This window comes from Platalea leucorodia (genome assembly GCF_965183815.1).
Source record: "Platalea leucorodia genome assembly, chromosome: 1".
Lineage (NCBI taxonomy): Eukaryota > Metazoa > Chordata > Aves > Pelecaniformes > Threskiornithidae > Platalea > Platalea leucorodia.
Genome location: NC_138823.1, coordinates 99,045,045 through 99,064,034, shown reverse-complemented (window position 1 = coordinate 99,064,034; position 18,990 = coordinate 99,045,045). Strand labels below are relative to the sequence as shown.

The 18,990-nt window shown below is 43.1% G+C and overlaps 1 protein-coding gene across 8 annotated transcripts in view; it reads left to right on the top strand.

The window, feature by feature from the left end:
• Positions 1-18,990, top strand: part of JARID2 (jumonji and AT-rich interaction domain containing 2) — a 227,853-nt gene that overhangs the window by 152,850 nt on the left and 56,013 nt on the right. For 7 of the 8 annotated variants that reach the window (XM_082315890.1, XM_082315891.1, XM_082315889.1 and 4 more), the window contains one exon: positions 9,798-9,967. The exons of the other annotated variant lie outside the window; for it this stretch is intronic. In XM_082315890.1, the coding sequence (XP_082172016.1) occupies positions 9,798-9,967 (170 nt within the window). The remainder of the gene's footprint in view (positions 1-9,797; positions 9,968-18,990) is intronic. 8 annotated transcript variants of the gene reach the window in all.

Below are 18,990 nucleotides of genomic sequence, written 5' to 3'. Positions count from 1 at the left end.
CTATTTCACTTAGTGGGTATAAGTATCTCTGCTAAGCTGCATGAAGTGAGGCAGTTTTGGAGACTGCAAACACCTTCTTGGGATCAGTGAGCAAGGTCAGGAAAAATAAGTGATTCCAGAATTAATGATAATTTGAGCAGTTTTTAGCAAACAAGTTTAAGTTGCCAGCTGTACTTTGAACTAGTCATTAAGCATATGAGTTAGCTCAATTATCATTCATTAAATGTCATTCCAAAGCACCTTTCCATTGTTTGCAGGAGAGGAGGTTCTCAGAAACCAACTGTTTCCCATTTAAAACAAACACAAAAAAAGACAAAGGAAAATGTGCATCCATTCATTGTGGCTAAAGTTTAGAGCAAGAAGCGTTATTTATGGAAACGTGCCCTGTTAGGCTCAACAATCAAGGACTGAACGGAGATGGGCTTAGTATTTTACTTTGATTTGTTCTCTTGAGAATTTAAGGCTGGTTTAAAATTGTGTTATTAATTTAGGTACAATTTAAAATTTTTGGACCACAGAAGGTAAAAAAGATTGAGTGAATAAAGGGCTCAGTAAAAATAACTCCTGAAAACTGTTGTATTCAACCTTACTGGAATGTATTATTTACTGAAAATTAGCCCAGATTCTTCTCATCGGGTGACAGGATTAATAATTATACTCTTACCTAGTAATACAGGTCTGGGTTGTGTCTTGGATTACATGATCTTGCAAATCATTTTGAAGGAGTCACGGCTTAGAGTGGCCACATGCTTTGCACTGGTTACCTGCACGTGGTGTCTGCATGGGTGGGAGTGACCAGGTCTCTTACCCCCTAGCTCCTTCCTGGTACCAGCAGGTGCAGAGACACAGATGATGACTGAATCTCGATTTACACTACTGCAGACTTGCTGGCAGTAGCGACTGAGCCAGCATGTTGTTGAAATGGGCAAGAGGGACCACTGATACAGGCAGAAAATGCTGCCCTAGAAGCTTAGGGGGATGTGGGAGAGGAAATGAAGTTCAAAGAACTCCTTCGTACGCCTCCTTTCTGCTCTTGGTGTGATGCCGTTTGTTCGCCTGACATTGTAAGCTGGGACACGGTGGTTGCGTTGGTATGAGAATACATACAGCTAGAAACACTGCCTAGTACTACCAGAGCGAACACTTACACTCAGATGTACTCCAGGGAGAGCCAACAAGATCTCCTTGTATTCTGAGGGCAATTTTTTTCCCCCCATTTTTTTGCTTATCCAAGTAATGTTTACCCTCACAGTTGGGGAAAAAAAAAATTGTTTCATTTAAGTTTTGGCAGTGTTGATGTAGACAACTTGTTGGTTTGAATTCTGGAGCCCTGTTCTTATGAACCGGTGATCCTCTAGAAGGTTACTATTTGGGGTGAATGTCTTGGGCTTGTTCTCAGGAGTGAAAGGGTGAAATGTAACTTAGCCATGCTTGCTGCTGGCACGTGCGATAGTGATAAGGATTTCCCGGTCGTCGGCTGAAGAATGATACCTCCAGCACCAAGTTTTGCACATTTACCTTGGGCTTGCCTAGAAGTGCCTGTCACGTGGTTGATTATGTTTGAGCTGGAAATTATACACTTGATAATCATCTGATCTGCTGCAGACGCCTGGCTGTTAAGCCTAAATGACTTTTTTGTTGGTTTTTTGTTGGGGTTTTTTTTGTTTGTGTTTTTTGTTTTTTTTTAAATGAGGGCAGAACATATCTACAGCCTATCACTTTCAGATAATGTTTACCTTAATAAACGAAGCTGCACACACAAATGAATATTTGCATACAGGCATGTTATGCGCTAGACCGAGTATTACGTTGTACGGTGCAATTAAACCAAATGTGTAAATTGTGTCGGCTCTGATGAGAACAAAAGATGGTGTGCTTCAAACCTGATCTAGATCGGGGTAGGGACAAGTAAAACTCAGAGAGAACTATTTCGCCAAGCCAGCAAAATGTCATAGTAATTAAATAAATAACCCAGGTACATGGCAGAGGGGAAACCATAATGATACTAGCACAGAATGGTCAGCACAAAAGTAAGAATCGGTGTGGTAGAGCCTTCCCTGTACTGGGTGCTAGTGGCTGATGGAAGGTCAGCTGTAATGCTCAACTGTGACTGTGTGTAGCTGGATGGCACGCTCAGGTTGAGACAGCAATATGGGAAAGGTCCCACAGAACTTAGCTCAGCTGTATCCATGCGAGGACAAACCCCTGAATAGAAAAAAGTAAACAGATGGTGCACTGAATTTCTGCTGCCCGGATTGCGAGGCATAATACTGAAAGAGATCTGGGGACTGCAAAGCCTAATTGAGCAATAACAAGAAACCCAAACTCTCCCCGTTTAAAGATGTGTTTTGATAGAGGATGGTTCCTCAACAGCTAGCCTTAGATCAGGCAGTAAGCGAGACCGTATTCCTAACTATCTACACAGTGTTTGGTGAAAACTAATACAGTGCATAGCCGCTAGTTAGTAGTAGCGATTTTAATGTGATAGAAGTAAATATCTACAAATACTTACATTGCAGCTTCTCAGGAGGAGAAGTGACAAACGCAAAGTAACCAAATACCGACGCTGCTTTTAGAAAGACAGAGGCGTAGATTCCTTCGCTTTAGCTTGCAGGCTGCTCACTAGCAGCTCAGAAAGTGAAAAACACACAGCGTTGAAAAGCAAAATGGGAATTAATCACGAAATTGTGACACTCAAGCAGCTACTTAAGCTATGGTTCCTACAGAGCTTGGAAATCTAACTCTAGTGGTGCCGTTATAAAGAAAAAGGACATAAACATCAGGCTACAGAAAAGCAGGAAACAACGAAAGTGAAAGTGAAGTTCAAGGAGTAAGTGAAAGGTGGTGAGACCAAACAGCAAGCAAATACTGTAGTACATAACAAGCGGGAAGTTTTATGAAAACTTGCAGATTGCTGGAGATTAGAGAACATTTGAAAAAGTTTGTTTTGCAAATCTCTTCCCAGTTGAGATGCATAGGTGTGAGGACAACCTCTCAACCCCAGAATTTACTCTAAATAGATGAGTATGAGTACATACGTATTATCAATTCAATTGTGCATATTGTTCTTTGTGTATGTTTTATAGTACTTACGCTTTGCTTTCGCTTAGGAGTTATGGAGTGATAAACTGAAAGTAGTCAGATTTTTGTACCAATGTACAACTAAATCTTGCATACCGATAATTTAATACTTGGTTTGTAGCTAACACAGCATGCACTGATATCTGGAGTATTAATATTTACTAAATTTAACACAGACTGATATTACTAGCCTGAGCTTTGCTTTGCAGAGAAACGACTGCCTTTGTGTAGTAGGTGTTTTCTTCCTAAACATGGCCTTTTCTGCAAGCTAAAGGAACGGTGCTACGATATTCTATTTTAAAAGACATTTCTGAAGTATTTTTAGCTAACACAAACTGTAGTGTTCTCATTGTAAAGAATGCAATTTGCTTAAAATACTCAACTAAAAATAAATTCCAGTCTAGAAAAGCTTCAAAAAGTATATTTTGTGTTGGAGAGAGAGGTTTTGTAGCCTAGTCTGAGTTTGTACGCTCAGGATACTTTTGTTTTGGAGTTTTAGTCTCTGGCTGTAATTTGCTGTCTCGACCTAAACAGTTAGTTCAATAGAAGAGAAGCGTACCAAAAGGAGGCGAGGCTTCCTCAGGCTGAGGCATTTTTGAACTTCGTGTCATAGGTAGGTGTTTAAAGTCTCTCAAAAGCAGTAGAAGGAAAATAACATTCTGTTGAGAGAAGGTGAATTACTATTTATTTTTAAATAGTCTGGATATTTCTGGCTGCATGTTGGGTGTTTGCATGATGTTTAGATGTGGTATTATTTTGAGTTCTTCCCTCATCCTTTTCCTTCTTGCAAAATTTTTTCTGTTTGCATATTTGCAAGTCTTACATAGTGTATACCCTTTCAACGAGGACAGAGCGAGCAATTTATTTTGAGGACGCAAACATGATTTTTGTTCTTTTTGCCACTCATGCCAATCTGTCTCCTGTTGCCAAATGCGCACTAAAGAGATCATTCCAGCAGAAATCTTTGCATGAACAAGCGAAGAGCAAAGCCACGCTGGTGGTGTTAAATCATAGAATCATTTAGGTTGGAAAAGATCTTTAAGATCATTGAGTCCAACCGTTAACCTAACAGTGCCAAGTCCACCACTAAACCATGTCCCTAAGCACCACACCTACACCTCTTCTAAATACCTCCAGGGATGGAGACTCAGCCACTTCCCCGGGCAGCCTGTGCCAGTGCTTGACCACCCTTTTGGTGAAGAAATGTTTCCTAATATCCAATCTAAACCTGCCCTGGCACAGCTTGAGGCCGTTTCCTCTCGTCCTATCGCTTGTAACTAGGGAGAAGAGACCGACCCCCACCTCGCTACAACCTCCTTTCATGTAGCTGTAGAGAGCAATAAGGTCTCCCCTCAGCCTCCTCTTCTCCAGGCTGAACAACCCCAGCTCCCTCAGCCGCTGCTCATAAGACTTGTGCTCCAGACCCTTCACCAGCCTTGTTGCCCTTCTTTGGACACGCTCCAGCACCTCGATGTCCTTCTTGTAGTGAGGGGCCCAAAACTGAACACAGTATTCGAGGTGCGGCCTCACCAGTGCCGAGTACAGGGGACGATCACTTCCCTAGTCCTGCTGGCCACACTATTCCTGATACAAGCCAGGATGCCATTGGCCCTCTTGGCCACCTGGGCACACTGCTGGCTCATGTTCAGCTGGCTGTTGACCAACACCCCCAGGTCCTTTTCCTCCAGGCAGCTTTCCAGGCACTCTTCCCCAAGCCTGTAGCATTGCATGGGGTTGTTGTGACCCAAGTGCAGGATCCAGCACTGAGCCTTGTTGAACCTCATACAGTTGGCCTTGGCCCATCGATCCAGCCTGTCCAGGTCCCTCTGCAGGGCCTTCTTACCCTCCAGCAGATCAATGCTCCCAGCCAACTTCGTGTCATCCTCAAACTTACTGAGGGTGCACTTGATCACCTCGTCCAGATCGTTGACAAAGTTATTAAACAGAACTGGCCCCAATACTGAGCCCTGGGGAACATCACTTGTGACTGGCCACCAACTGGGTTTAACTCCATTCACCACCACTCTTTGGGCCCGGCCATCCAGCCAGTTTTCTACCCAGCAAAGTGTATGCCCATCCAAGCCTTGAGCACCCAGTTTCTCCAGGAGAATGCTGTGGGAAGTGGTGTCGAAGGCTTTAGTGTAGTCTAGGTAGACAACATAGCACACACAAAATGTCTTTCTGAGCACTTCTATCTACCTTACCTATTCTGCCTTGCTCAGAAGTGGTGCGTGAGTGAGTGTGATGGGCTGCTATGCTTCATCTGATGTAACTGGGGGGGGGGGGGGGGCATACCTCCTTTTTTGGCAGCAGCTTTACACTTATGTTGGTTTAAGTGTAGTGTGAAACCGTACCCAAAAGAATTGGTTTTATGCTTCTAGAGGTTTTCATGGGGACATAGGAGGTTATTGAGATGCATACACTCCTTCACAAAGGAACAGTTTTAAGTTGTTGCCCGTGTTTTGAAATGTATATGTTTTTTCTTTGCTGGCCCACCTTTGAAACTGATCATCTTTACACAAATCTGGAGCAAAGGCTGCTTAAAAGCTTGGCTTTTGTTTCCCAACCTTGATGCCTCATCCCAATGTGTTGTAGCTACAGAATAGCTTGTTTCTTGCTCATGGCTCACTCTGTACACCCTCAGGCATTGAAGTAGAAGGCTGTGGAGCACATGCCTATTCATGCAAAGAACAGTAGTTGCTGCAGAAACCTAAAGGATGCTGCAGTCCCAAAAGTGTGCCTTAAGAGTTCATAAATTGGTGATGCTGAAGGACAACGCATTCATTGGTCCCAGCCAGCATGGGTTCATGAGGGGAAAGTCCTGCTTAACAAACTTAATTTCTTTCTATGACAAGGTTACCCACCTAGTTGACCAAGGGAAGCCAGTCGATGTAATCTTCTTGGATTTCAGTAAAGCTTTTAATACTGTCTCTCACAGTATCCTCCTGGACAAAATGTCCAGCATACAGCTGGATAAACATGTAATGCAATGGGTGAGCACTTGGCTGATGGGTTGGGCTCAAAGGGTTATAGTGAATGGAGTTACATCGGGCTGGCGACCAGTCACTAGCGGGGTTCCACAGGGATCCATCTTAGGGACAGTGCTCTTCAATATCTCCGTAAGTGACTTGGATGCCGATGACACAAAATTGGGAGGAGCTGTTGACACTCTGGAGGGAAGAGAGGCCCTGCAGAGAGATCTAGATGAATTAGCTGGGCAATCACCGACCGTATGAAGTTTAACAAGGGCAAGTGCCAGATTTTGCACCCGGGACATGGCAACCCTGGATGTACACACAGACTGGAGAAGGAGGGGCTGGAGAGCAGCCCCGCGGAGAGGGATCTGGGGGTTCTGATCGACGGCAAGTTGAACATGAACCAACAGTGTCCCCTGGCAGAAGGAGGGCCAACTGTGTCCTGGGGTGTATCAAGCACTGTATTGCTAGCCGGTCAAGGGAGGTGATTGTCCCACTCTACTCTGCACTGGTGCGGCCTCACCTTGAGTACTGTGTGCAGTTTTGGGCGCCACAGTACAAAACGGATACGAAGCTACTAGAGAGTGTCCAGAGGAGAGCCACAAAGATGGTGAAGGGTTTAGAGGGGAAGCCATATGAGGAGCAGCTGAAATCACTTGGTCTGTTCAGTCCGGAGAAGAAGAGACCGAGGGGAGACCTCATTGTGGTCTACAGCTTCCTCACAAGGGGAAGAGGAGGGGCAGGCACTGATCTCTTCTCCCTGACGACCAATGATAGGACCCAAGGGAACGGCAGGAAGACATGCCAGGGGAGGTTTGGGTTGGGTATTAGGAAAAGGTTCTTCGCCCAGAAGGTGGTGGAGCACTGGAACAGGCTCCCCTGGGAGGTAGTCACGGCATCAAGCCTGACAACATCTAAGAAGCATTTGAACAACGCCTTTAGACATATGGTGTGAATTTGGGGGTTGTCCTGTGCAGGGACAGGAGTTGGACTCGATGATCCTCGTGGGTCCCTTCCAGCTCGGAACATTCTGTGATTCTATGCTTATGCCCTGGAACTGCTCGGGGTTTAAATAAAAAATGGGTATTTCCTAAGGAGCAGGCCTGGTTTTGTGTCACTGGTGAGCTCAAACCAAGCAGGAGGAAGTACAGCAAACATCAACGGGGGTGTGAGAGGAGAAGCATCTCAGACACATCTAACCATATAGCAACAAATCTCCGCAGCCTCCCCGGGGAAGCGGTAAAAGTTCACGGTCGTAGCCTAAAGTTGGGTGGAGGGAAGATCTGGCATTTTCACTGTCCTTGCTGAAAGGAAGGGCCCCTGCGGGAGCATGGTGGGTAATGAAGAGCCGGTGACACTGCCAGGCCAGGCTGTGTGCCCCGAGGGAAGCAAGCAAGCAATACAAGTGGGGAATTGTTTGTACTGGGGAAGGACGGCTAGCGGGGCGTGTATTTTCAAAGACAGACTGAACCAAAAGTACTTTCAATTCACGAATTCATTTCATGTCTATGCTGAACTTACAAGTCATTCCCTAATCCTCTTTCAGTGCTCTAGGGACCAATAATAGGGATGCTGCAAACAGCCCTGGCTGATCCGTGCTGCAAAGAGTTAATTTTGAACCATGAAACAGGCTTAACCTTTATTTTTTGGGGTGGTGGTGGTTGTGGAGTCCTCCCTGCTGCTTATCTTTGATCACATGAGATTTGAGCAGGTACTTTCAGAGATGCGGTGAGTGGATAGTGTATGTTTTTAACAGCCCAGCTGAGGAAGCACATTGATGGGGAAAAATCACTGTGCAGATAAGAGCAGCAGGCAGGGTTGCTTGCTAACCTTTATAGTCTGGTTTTTGGCGAGAGATTGTACGGTTTGTGCAGAACAGAAGCCAACACAAAGCGTTTTTCTCTGGCTGCATGTGTGGTTTTGGTGATAGAAATGTAGTTGGTTGAAATTAAAATCCCATTCATCCTGCGCGGGAGTCCTCCTATTCCTTCAAGCAGATGGGCTTTGCAAGGCAATCTGAATAATTTTGGGTATATACAGGCAGATCTATACAAGACCTTCATTCTGGAAAGATAATTGTTCATCGATACGAGGAAATATATGTGTTCAATAGTCTTTTTAGTTCCAGTTCACAAATTACAAGCACCATGATAAAAAAAAATATCAACACCATGTTATATTTACCATTAAGGAGATGAAAATAAGCAGTAAGAGTGGCTGGTGTTTTTTTGTTGTTTGGGGAGGTGGGGGTTGGATAGTGAGTACATGGACAATTTTATGCAGAGTTTAGGGAGAAAATTGCTGAATGTTACTTTTGTTCTCTGTTGTCATTAGGGGATGTATGTACCCATATACAAATACTGCTGGGATTGTCAAGGTTTTTTTTTTTCTATTTTAGCCACAAAATTGCAGAAGTTTAAAATACAGTAACAAACCTCTTCTTACCCAATTATTTAAGTTTAATATCCGTGAAAAAGAAGAGGTTTGCCAATTACGTGTTTCAGCCACACTGAACGATAACTGTGCTTTCCTTAAGTCATAACAGTCAAGCCTGCTGCGGAGTGACAAGACCTGGCTTTTCCTTCAGTGTTATTTGATATGTGTTTCAGTTTGACATTATGTAAATACTCTGCTATTAGGGAAGAAAATGACATAAAATTGCATCCTTTCTCAATGAGGTTTTAAGTTCTTTCAGTAGCTTCTCTCCTTTTTGAAACTGTAATAAAGATCATAATTAGAATCCCAGTTGCTTAAGTGAGAAATTAGCATGTTCTTCAATGCTGAGCCGAGCCAGGTTCCCAGCGAGACCCCCTCCGGGTATCTGTCCTGCCCCAAAGCGCTTTCCCTAATACCAATTTGCGTTCTAGACGTATTAAAGAAAATCATATTCATTGCCACCTAGTAGCTAATCAGAGCCTTCAGATAGGCTTGAAATAATTTGCAGCCTGACTGCCAAAACCACCTGCATCTGTTCATTTCCTACAGCTGTACCCGGGCATGCTCTAAAACTTATCAGAGAGGGTTAGTCCATTGCCCAGTACAAGGAATGAGACAAATTCACTCCATGCGTGTCCTTCATTCTTACAAATTTGTCACAAATACTACTTAACCCCTCCCCGGACCTCCTTGCTTACTGTCTTCGAGGCTGTGGCCAAGGGAACAAAAATCTAATTGGGCTTTTACCTGATACTTTCCCTGTCAAAAATATCATTCCCTAAAGGTTTTGGTTTGTTTTTGTAGAACAGGGCACTAACATGGATACCTTATCTATTAATGTATATTTTACCATGCAAATAAGATTCTAGCAGATTGGAATAAATTAAAATCTTAATGGGGCTAAAATAAACCTCATTTGTAAATTAATTAAAAACAAGAAGCAAAGAACACTAGTACTTTTAAAAAAAGACATTTTCATGGTGCAAAATACAGATTTAATTTCTAAATAAGTGAATGGTAAACTGTAATTGTATGATGTGCAAGAAAAGACTCAGAACACATGAGACAGTAGTCACAGATCTTATAGTCAAGATGTTCCCTTTCTGGTTTTCCAAATTGTCACAGAAGATACCAAAGGGTAAAGCAAATAAAATACTGATTTCGCAATTGACCCAGGTAGGGATATGATATTGGTGGGACATGGATTCAGATATCTCTCTTTTTAAAAATGGTGAATTTCATGTTCTGACATCTCTTCCTGCAAGTTCTGCCTAACGTGCTTCTACTATGCTCTTGTTTCCACAGGCCAAGGCTGCAAGCACAAAGGAAGTTTGCTCAGTCCCAGCCAAACAGTCCCAGCACAACTCCAATAAAGATAGTGGAGCCGTTGTTACCCCCTCCCGCCACTCAGATTTCTGACCTCTCCAAAAGGAAGCCCAAGACAGAAGATTTTCTCACTTTCCTCTGTCTTCGAGGTAGGAGTCTCGCAGCAGCCTAGGGGGACAGTTTCATTCAAAGCACAAGCCGTAGCACTGCACACTGAGTAGCAGCTAGACAAACGTACTGGTGCTACACTTGAATATATTGTGTGTATTTCAACTCTCAGCAATTTGACTGTATCTGCAGCAGGAGCATTTGAGTTCATGGTTGTAAAGACCATAAAATGAGGCCGGTAATAGCGCAGAAGGAAATTTCTTTTATGCTTAGCACTTTGTTACCCTGAATGAGTTTTTGTCTAGCTAAGTCCTCCCCGTCCTCCTTTGTTTTGTCTGACTATGAACTGAAGAAGTGCTTAACTTGCCTGAGTACTTGTTCCTGCAAGAGGAGAGGTCTGGTTGGAAATTTCCCTTCTCTACCCACTTGCTGTCCTTTATTGTTCAATCTGAGTGAGGCTTCTCATCTGACAGTGGGTGGAGGGGTTGCCGTTGTTCTTAGGTGCCCCAGGAGCCGGATTGTTCCCATGGTGATAATTAAAACAGGTGAACTCTTCCACTCTGCAACCCAAGTGCAGACGAGGCATCTGAAGTTGTACAGCGAGATACCCAAATTATCTCACAGTAACAGGTGCCTGCGCCTGGCTGGAGCTGTATGGTCTGTGTCTGGGATCACTGGTGTGTGTCTGCGAGCCTGAATGTCAGACTTGGAGACCTTAGCATGAGGTACAGCTGAGTGTCCAGATTAAGCTAAAGAAGGAGACCTTACCTGAGTGGTCATTTTTCTTGGGACTTTCCATGGCCCTGTGTCCCAAGTCACGTACTGAAGATGGCATCTTTCAGTTTAATCACCTACTTGTCGTTTTAGCTCTTGTGGTATGTTTCTCTTTTGGCAGGTGCCTCCCGCCCCCCCATCCCCTTAGCTAGTCACTGCTCCATCCTTGATGTGCTGGAACGATGCCTCTTGCTGTTGTTTTGTCCCATTGCCTGCTGAAAGGCTGGGCATTTGTTACAGATAGGGCTTGTCTGCAAAAGTCTTACCTAGTGGATTGAACCTTCAAAGCTTGCGTTTGAGTTCCCGTATCTGGTTCTGAGGTCTCTGTTACATCTGCAAGCAGCACGGGTCAACACCACCCATAGCTTCCTGCTGAGGCTTTCTCACCTTAATGCAGCATGACTTGATTTCTTTTTTCTTTTCTTCTGTGAGATTTTAGGCGAGTGGTAGCTTTAGACTGGTTGCTAATTTATCTGTCTTGACTCTGGTCCAATACAGGGCCTCCATCCTGTTGGGACTTCTGGTAAAGCAGGTGGGTGGAGGGGGGTGGTTTGCTAGCTTTTGTGTTTGTTTAAAGGATTCCGAGTAGCAGAATCTAATGGAGTTTAAAGTGGCATCACAGTCCTCTGAAATTTAATCTGTGGAAATGTATTTCTAATTTAGTCTTCTGTGAGGTTGATCAGTCTGTTGGCAGCATGTCACTGCTGTGATCTGGGCCAACTGCCACAGTTGTTGGTGGGAAAATTCAGATGGTGGGGGTGTGTGTGTGTGTATGTGTGTGAGCACACATGGCTGCATTCACACACTTGTTTCCACTGCTTGCTAACTAAGCATGTGTTATTTATAGCTTTGAAGGCACTTGCACTTAAAGAAAGGCAACCTGCGTGAGGATGTGACTTATCTCCATTTTTATTTCCTACTGTCTCTCAGCATTCTGCTTTAACAATGCAAATGGGAAGCACGGGTACTTTTGTCCTATTCCAGTATTTCATTCAGAAGGTTTGTTGGGTTTGGTTTTGTGTTTTTTTTTTTATTTTTATTTTTTTTTTTTTATTTTAATCAGTGGCTGTTTAGCTCTTGCACCTGTAATTTTCTTCTTTGTTATTCATCTCTAGAATAATTGATGTTTTGTACTGTCAATTAAGAACTTGCAATTTATTCCTAATTTCTTCAGCATGCAGGAGTACTCATATATTTCAGACAACACGTGCATTCTGACGGCAAGATCCCAATTACAATTATATTAAAAACCGCGAGGGAAAACCTGCTCTGAGTGCCACACATGGCATGTTCTTGGTCTGCTTAAACAGGCTGAAGAAAAGCAGAAAAGGGAAGCTGTCAGCTCACTGTTTCAGCATCTCCACAAGCTTATTGCTCCATCACCCCTGTATAAAGCCTGAAAAGAGCCACTAAAAACAGGGGGGGGGAAATCTTCTTGGACATCTGCTACTTGGACGCGTTTCTGTGGAGGAGCAGGAGAGCAGCTGTGGCTTGGAGGGAGAAGGAGTGGGGTGGTTGAGATCAGTATTAGCATGGTCCTGGCTTCAGTGTCTGAACTGCTGTGTCCTTCAGGAGGTCCTGGCTGCCTGCGATTGTGCCCGTTTGGTCCCTCGGGAGGTTTAGCTCTAGGTGGTTGTGTCTTTTGATGTGCCCATTGGAAAAAAGGAGGTGAAAGCTGGTTCTTAATATGCTTATAGGGAGTTCATGTGGCAGCCTGCTGGTACATCCAGCTCCAGAAAGGCCCCACAAGTGGCCTTCCAGGGCACTGGCAGGCTTAGTTTGGTGCTGCTCTTCTGGTGGTACCCAGTGAGCTTGGGGAGGGAAGAGCCAGCAGCTTACTTAAACCCTGCGTAGGGAAGACTTGTGATTTCTTTTGTGAAGGGGGTTGTTTTGGTTTTGAACCTCTATGCTATTATTTACTGAAGTGTTGAGGGATTCAAAATTGCTTGCATGATGGGACATGTGGTTGTTCTGACATCTGTCCAGATATGTCTGTCCAGCCCTGGCTGTTAGCACTTTCATGATGAAATGCAACATACAATTACACGGAAATAAAAGCACACTCACAGGGTATAAGTTCAGCACTTTGAAAATTGTTTAGCAGTAAGTGTAGTAGTGATAAGATCCAGGACGGTAAGTAACCCTTGTATTTGTGTAACTTTTTTTTTTTTTTTTTTTTTTTTTTTAAATTTTTTAAAGTTGGGACTCTCTTAGGTCCTAGTCCTTCAGAATCCTCTGATGATGTAGTCCCTGCATTCATGATCAAAGCTTTTCTTTGGCAAGGGAATCCTCTCCAGGACTGGTGGGAAAACAGCTCTGTGGTCATGTCTCTGTCCTTGTCCCACCACACCCAGCAGCAGTGTCAGAAACACAGTCTAAATTTGTCGCACTGTGTCAGCGTGTACTTTCATTTTCTATTTTTAAACAGAGAAATTTAAAAATCCCGTCACCACTACAAGTTCACTCTTCAGTACTCTGGGGGGCTTTATTTTAATCGGCAGCAGCTGAATTCTGTGAGTGATGGAGCAGTACTATCATGCAGCAATGTGGAAGAAAGGCCCTTGACGTGCCTAAGGTCCCATACTTAGGAAAAGAAGTCCCATCTACCTGGCCTTTTTTTTTTTTTTTTTTAGCATTCTGTAATTTCAAAGGGAGATAATTTAACCAAGATGACCTGCTTGGTTTCATTATCCAGAATACTAGGGGCTTTAGACGTATTTTTAATTAGCTTGGTTTTTGAACTCCTGATTTGGTAATACAATGTGCTAATTGCTTCTTAAAAGGTAAGCGGAGCAGAATGAAGAAGCTGTAACAGTTGATGAATATCTGAGCACCCTGGAATACATCTAACTGACCAGACTTGGCAAGGCTCCCCTGCTTTCTATTATTTTAAAATCTTTCTTTTTTCTTTCCCTTTTTTTTATTTATTTTTTTTTTATTTTTATTAAATTGTGACCTAGAATTTCCACCACAAGAAGGAAGGGAATAGCGCAGATATCTCTGAAGTGTTTGTCTGCAGCGTTCTTATCTTTAAATAGCTTCTTTGAAGGAGCCCATATGCCCTTTGCCAGAGGCATAATTAGTATCTTTCAGCAGCGCGCATAGATACGAGTGTGTCATCTCTGTGCGGTTGTACAATGGCTTTCACTTTTACTGTATTTTCTGCCTCTGATCAAATTTTTCTTAATAGCTTCCGTTACAGTGCATTTAAGTTACCTTTACTCTCCATAATTATTTACAGGTTAAAAATACTGTGAGTGGAATAATACAGGGCTAAAGGGGGAAGGAGAAACAACTCCCTGTGAGCAATAGATCTTTGGCAAAAGGTGATAACAGGAAGGCTATGATTAGGAGCCTACATTTTAAGACGTTTTCCCATGATCAATTTTCTAATTAAGCCAGGCCTCTGGGAGTCACGTGCTAGAGCATTTCAGGGATTCCTAAATAAAGATAGTTTAATTGAGATCTCACAAAATGAGTTTTCAGGCTCTTCTAACAACTGTTCTGCAAAATGCGTGACTGTTCGTTTTCTTTGAGTACTGCAATGACTTAATGATCTGATGATTTATTACAATGGGGCAAAACCAAAATAGAAAATCTCACTATAGCACATTTGTCCAAACTTCAGTAACTTCTAAATCTCAGGGCCCCAGTCCTCTCGCAGTTTGATCTTAAACAGGCTTTTTATTTTTTTTAAGACCTTGTTTGGGTGGTAGGCTCGGGGGCCTTTGATCCCAGTCTTCTCTCTCGAGTCTTAATAGGAGGGGTTGCTTCTGCCAGTAGATACCTGCAGAGGCTTTCCATTACAATGGGAGAGCCCCCAAAATAACAAACTTGGGAGCTCTTAATTTTGGGCATGTTAGGAAACAACCTTTAAGTTGCCTAGCTTTTAATGCGGCAGAAGGCATGCTTGCCTAGTTGGTTCAGTATCACTGGGTACACTGGACTTTGAGAGCCAGTGACTGCATCAGTCACGTTCTTGAAGCACCAGCCTTCCAAGGGAGTATGTTGCCACCGTGAAGACATGCTCACCACATCAGAGTAAGCACATTAAATAGCACAGCAACTTGATTAGGCTGGAAGCAAGGCAGTGAAATGCTGACACTGTCCAAAAATGGGAGCTGCTTTGCAGTCTGGGTTAGTTTTTATAATTCCAGAATAATATTAAAACATGCAGATGTACAATAATTTGTTTAAAATACTGGAAGAAGACATTTTATCAATTTTGTTGTGAAATCATTTGGTAGTTGAGACTAAAATTTTAGGATGGATTGAAAACGCAAGAATAAAGTTCAGGGTGTTGAATCTTAATTGCACAAACCATTTAATAGAAATAAGTTTGCATTTAGTAACGGTAATCTCACAATTTTGAAGTTTTTTTTTTTTTTTTTTAAGTTAGGAGTAATGTTGAAGTGCAAAATAGGAGGTATTTCTCATATGTGCAAACATTTAGTCCACCTGTGGAATACGCTGCTCTGGGCTGGTAACTCTCACAGTGGTTTAGGACAAGAGTAATTTAATCAGTGTTGGCAGGGAGAAGTCAATAGGCGGGCTCACAGTGAACATGAAGTACGCAGAGAGAGCCTGGCAACCAGCACCATGGCATTATTCCTTCCCACGGGATGGGAGTGCTGCTGGAGGGCCATCCCTCCAGGCATGCAGCGGAGGATTCGTCTTCACATCGGTGTGTGTCTACTGGGAGATTTAAGAGGTGGGAAGAGCTGCTGAGTGCAAGATAGAATAGCCTGTGTCTAGTACTACAGCTGAATCAAAGGGTTTTCCCTGCTTTTCCCATTTTGGGGCCCCTTTCTGATGTTAATGATTCCAATATCTACTGCAAAAAGCCACAGGATAAAATTAACTTGTTGAAACGGGAGACTAACCTTGCAGTTCAGCCTTTGTATTTGCCACAAACTCACTCCGAGTCCCTCGGCGAGCTGCTTAGGTTTTCTGTAAAATGAGGATAAATGTTTAACTCTGTATATAGATATTGGCATAGCTGGACGTTGATTATGAATCCACTACTGGCATAAAATCCAAGTGCTGCGATGGCAGCAGCAGCATTTCAAAACCTCGCTGCCTGCAGTTTTTGGTGCCCAGGTGGGCGACGTAAAGTATTCTGGCAAAGGCAATTCCTGCCCTTCCTCCCAGTCAGAAATCCCATGAGCCTGCTTCTGTAACCTGTGAACCTACCATAGGTTCAGTGCTCCCCAAAAGACTTATTTTGTGCTAGGGATGGGGCTCAGGATCTCTTGGGTATGAAACAGCCTGGTAGCCTTTTGAGAATTGCAGCGCGGTGGTTTCGAACTTGCAGACTTGTCTTGTTCATGGTGGAGGGGAACATAAAGTTGAAGCGTATGTGGGAAGGGTTGGTTTTGAGGTTCACTGCCAGATCTACCCAGGTTAGTGGAGGTAAATTGCTTTGAGATTGTCAGATATGAATTGTAGATGTGAGAAGTACTTGGTTTTTGGGTTTTTTGTTTGTTTGTTTTTTTTAACGTTCAGTAGTCTGTTACTCTGGTGTGTGTTTTGTTAACGTTGGAAAGTGAACCTTTTATTTTTTTTCCTGCAGATTCACATGTTTCCCCAGCCTTACTCCCTTTCCCTAGAAAAGGAACAATTTTCTTTGGCTTTTTGGTTTTAGCTCTACTGCTTTGAAGAATGGACCGAGAAGAAAATGGGTTTTATGTCACTACACTAGCTGATAAGTTAGCCATAAGACTAAGCATCCTGCGATTCGTACAACGGCAGAGGAAGGGAGAGTTTGAGCATCGGTGTGTTTATGAGCTCTGTTCTATTTCTGTACTTGGGATGGCCTTTTCCTCCCTCGCGCTCAGGCACCGGCGAGCTCCCTCTGGGGCTGTGCCTGCAGGTGGAGTCAGACAAGTGAGATACAATTGCTCTGTCCTGTAGAGTTTATGCAGTTCATTCTCTTTTAGCCTTGCTCTGTAAAACGACCATAAAGTGCAGGCATAAATTACATTTATTCGCACTTCAGGGACTTGGTGCTGTTCTGCCAAAAAGTAATAAGTAGGACATATAATAAATAAGAAGCAGGCCCTAAATTTTAAGCATTGAGATGCCAGTACATCGGGAGCGTTTGGGAGGCAAGGTTTTTCCACCTGCATACAGCCTCAAAATGGGGCCGTGTGTCAGAGGAGAAGCCAAACCTCTGGTTGTGGCTCATTGTAGGGCTTGGCACGCCGCGTGTTTATTGGGGCAGGCTTAAGTCCCGCATACCTTGACCTGCCTTGTGCTTAAATCATTCTGATGTCTTAAATTGTTTTAAGATTTTTCCAAAGCACATCTGGGTTATGTTTAATTGTTAGGAGGAGAAAAAAAAGAGAGGAGCTAGAGGGGGAGCTGGTGTAAATAATTCATGGAGAAGAATCCTCCAATTTTGCAGAAACCACAGCCCAAATTACAGAGAAGGCTCTTGGATTGAGATGATTTTTGTTGTGGTTGTAACATACCAGGGTTTGAATCCTGTCCAGATGAAAACATTTGGTTTGTACTTCAGTAAATATTGCAGAAACACTGCCAGCTAATTCTGAAGAGTAATGAAATAGTGCTTTTGGCAAAGCGCGTGCACTTTCCATACTTCTGATTCCGCTCTTCAGATCCAAATTCAGAGTTTTTTTAATATGTTTAGCTAGTCCAAGACAAAAGTTAATGTAATTTAATGAGAAACAAAACATACTGTAATTTAAGAGGGAAAATTACACATTTGTCAAATAAAAAAAATTTAATAACCTCATTAGTCAAATAAAATGGCTGAAAAAGAGTATAGTTTATTCTATTAATCAGGCACTTGCTGCTGAGGTCAACGCATCTGTATATACAGGTTGCGTAAGCATCAGTTCTGCCTACTGTTAGTAGCAAGCCTGAATTTTACACATGCAAGGGGTAACATCTTTCCGAGAAAACTGCTAAAAGTAGCACCATGACTTAAAAAAACGTATTTTACTTTGTACTTATTGTTGTATAAGCATCAAATTGTAATAACAGAGGACATAAAATACATTTGTCATCCTTTCATATGCATTAGGCAACACTTTGTGTGTAGTTGTGGTAATCATTTTTCCTATATAGTTAGGTTTTCTTTTGTGTTGCTCTCACAATAGAAGGGAAGACAAAAATACTCAAGAGAGAATTTCAATAATGAAACTGCAGATACTGACGGAAACAGTTGCCAAACATACTTCAAACCTCATTTTTTAAAGAGCCGAGTATCCTGCCTTTTTGTAATAATTCATAGCTCATTGTAACCATGATGAGTGAATTTAAAAAAGACAACTCGCCATTAATGATTTTCTCAAAATTTGCCACGCACAGTGGTATCTGATCACAGGAGCAGTAACTCCTGCTCCGATACTGGTGAGGAGAGGGCACCTGGGGTTCTGTTAGCTGTCTGAGCTTTCCGCATGGCTTGCAATCCCTTAGTCAGCCACAGCAATTTGTTAGGCTTCAAAATCGCACGAGGGCCAGCTTTGGTGATTTGGCCTTCCCGCAGTGATTTAGAGGAGGGGGAGAGGGCTGGGAAGTTCCCTCCAGCTTGCTGCCTGGCCTTGGCCATAGCTTTTCTGCTCTCGACTGTGAGTTAAGTGACTTGTTAAGTGGGAAAAGGTGAGCGGCACGTGTCCAGATCAGGGTAGCAGGTCGACAGCGCTATCAGACAGATACTCCTGTTAAAGCTGCTCAATACAAGGTGTTCTTCCCACTTTACTGTATTTGTTACTATTTAATGTCAGTAATTCTTTCAGTATCTTCCTTCTCCTGTTGCTCCTGCAGCCTGTGTCCATCTGCTAACTTCTCTCTTGCCACTCAGCTCTTTCTCCAGCCCCAGCACATCTGAGGCCCTCCCTTCTTCTGCTCTGCTGCTGCTGCATGCCCTTTCTTTCAGCTTACTTCTTCTGCATGGCTTCTCCTTCCTTCCCAACGTGTTGCGGTTGCCTCGTCCAGTTCTCTGGTGATGGCACATGCTTTTATGCAAATATTGATGGAAAACAAATCAACTGTCTTGGGGGGGGGGGGGAGGGAAGTCATTTAGGAAGCGTGTGGCTAGACATCATCAGGACAGAATGTAAAACGTGCAGCTCCTACACGAGATTGGAAACATACTGCGTTTCATGTTTTGTTTAATAATATCAAGTGATATATTAAGCTACACATTCAATAAGAAAAAGTGTGCACAGAAATTTTCCAAATCTTTACTTGAGAGCTTGTAACATTACATTACAGTTACAGCATTTATTAATGGACTTTAATTTCCTTAGTCTGGGATTTTAAT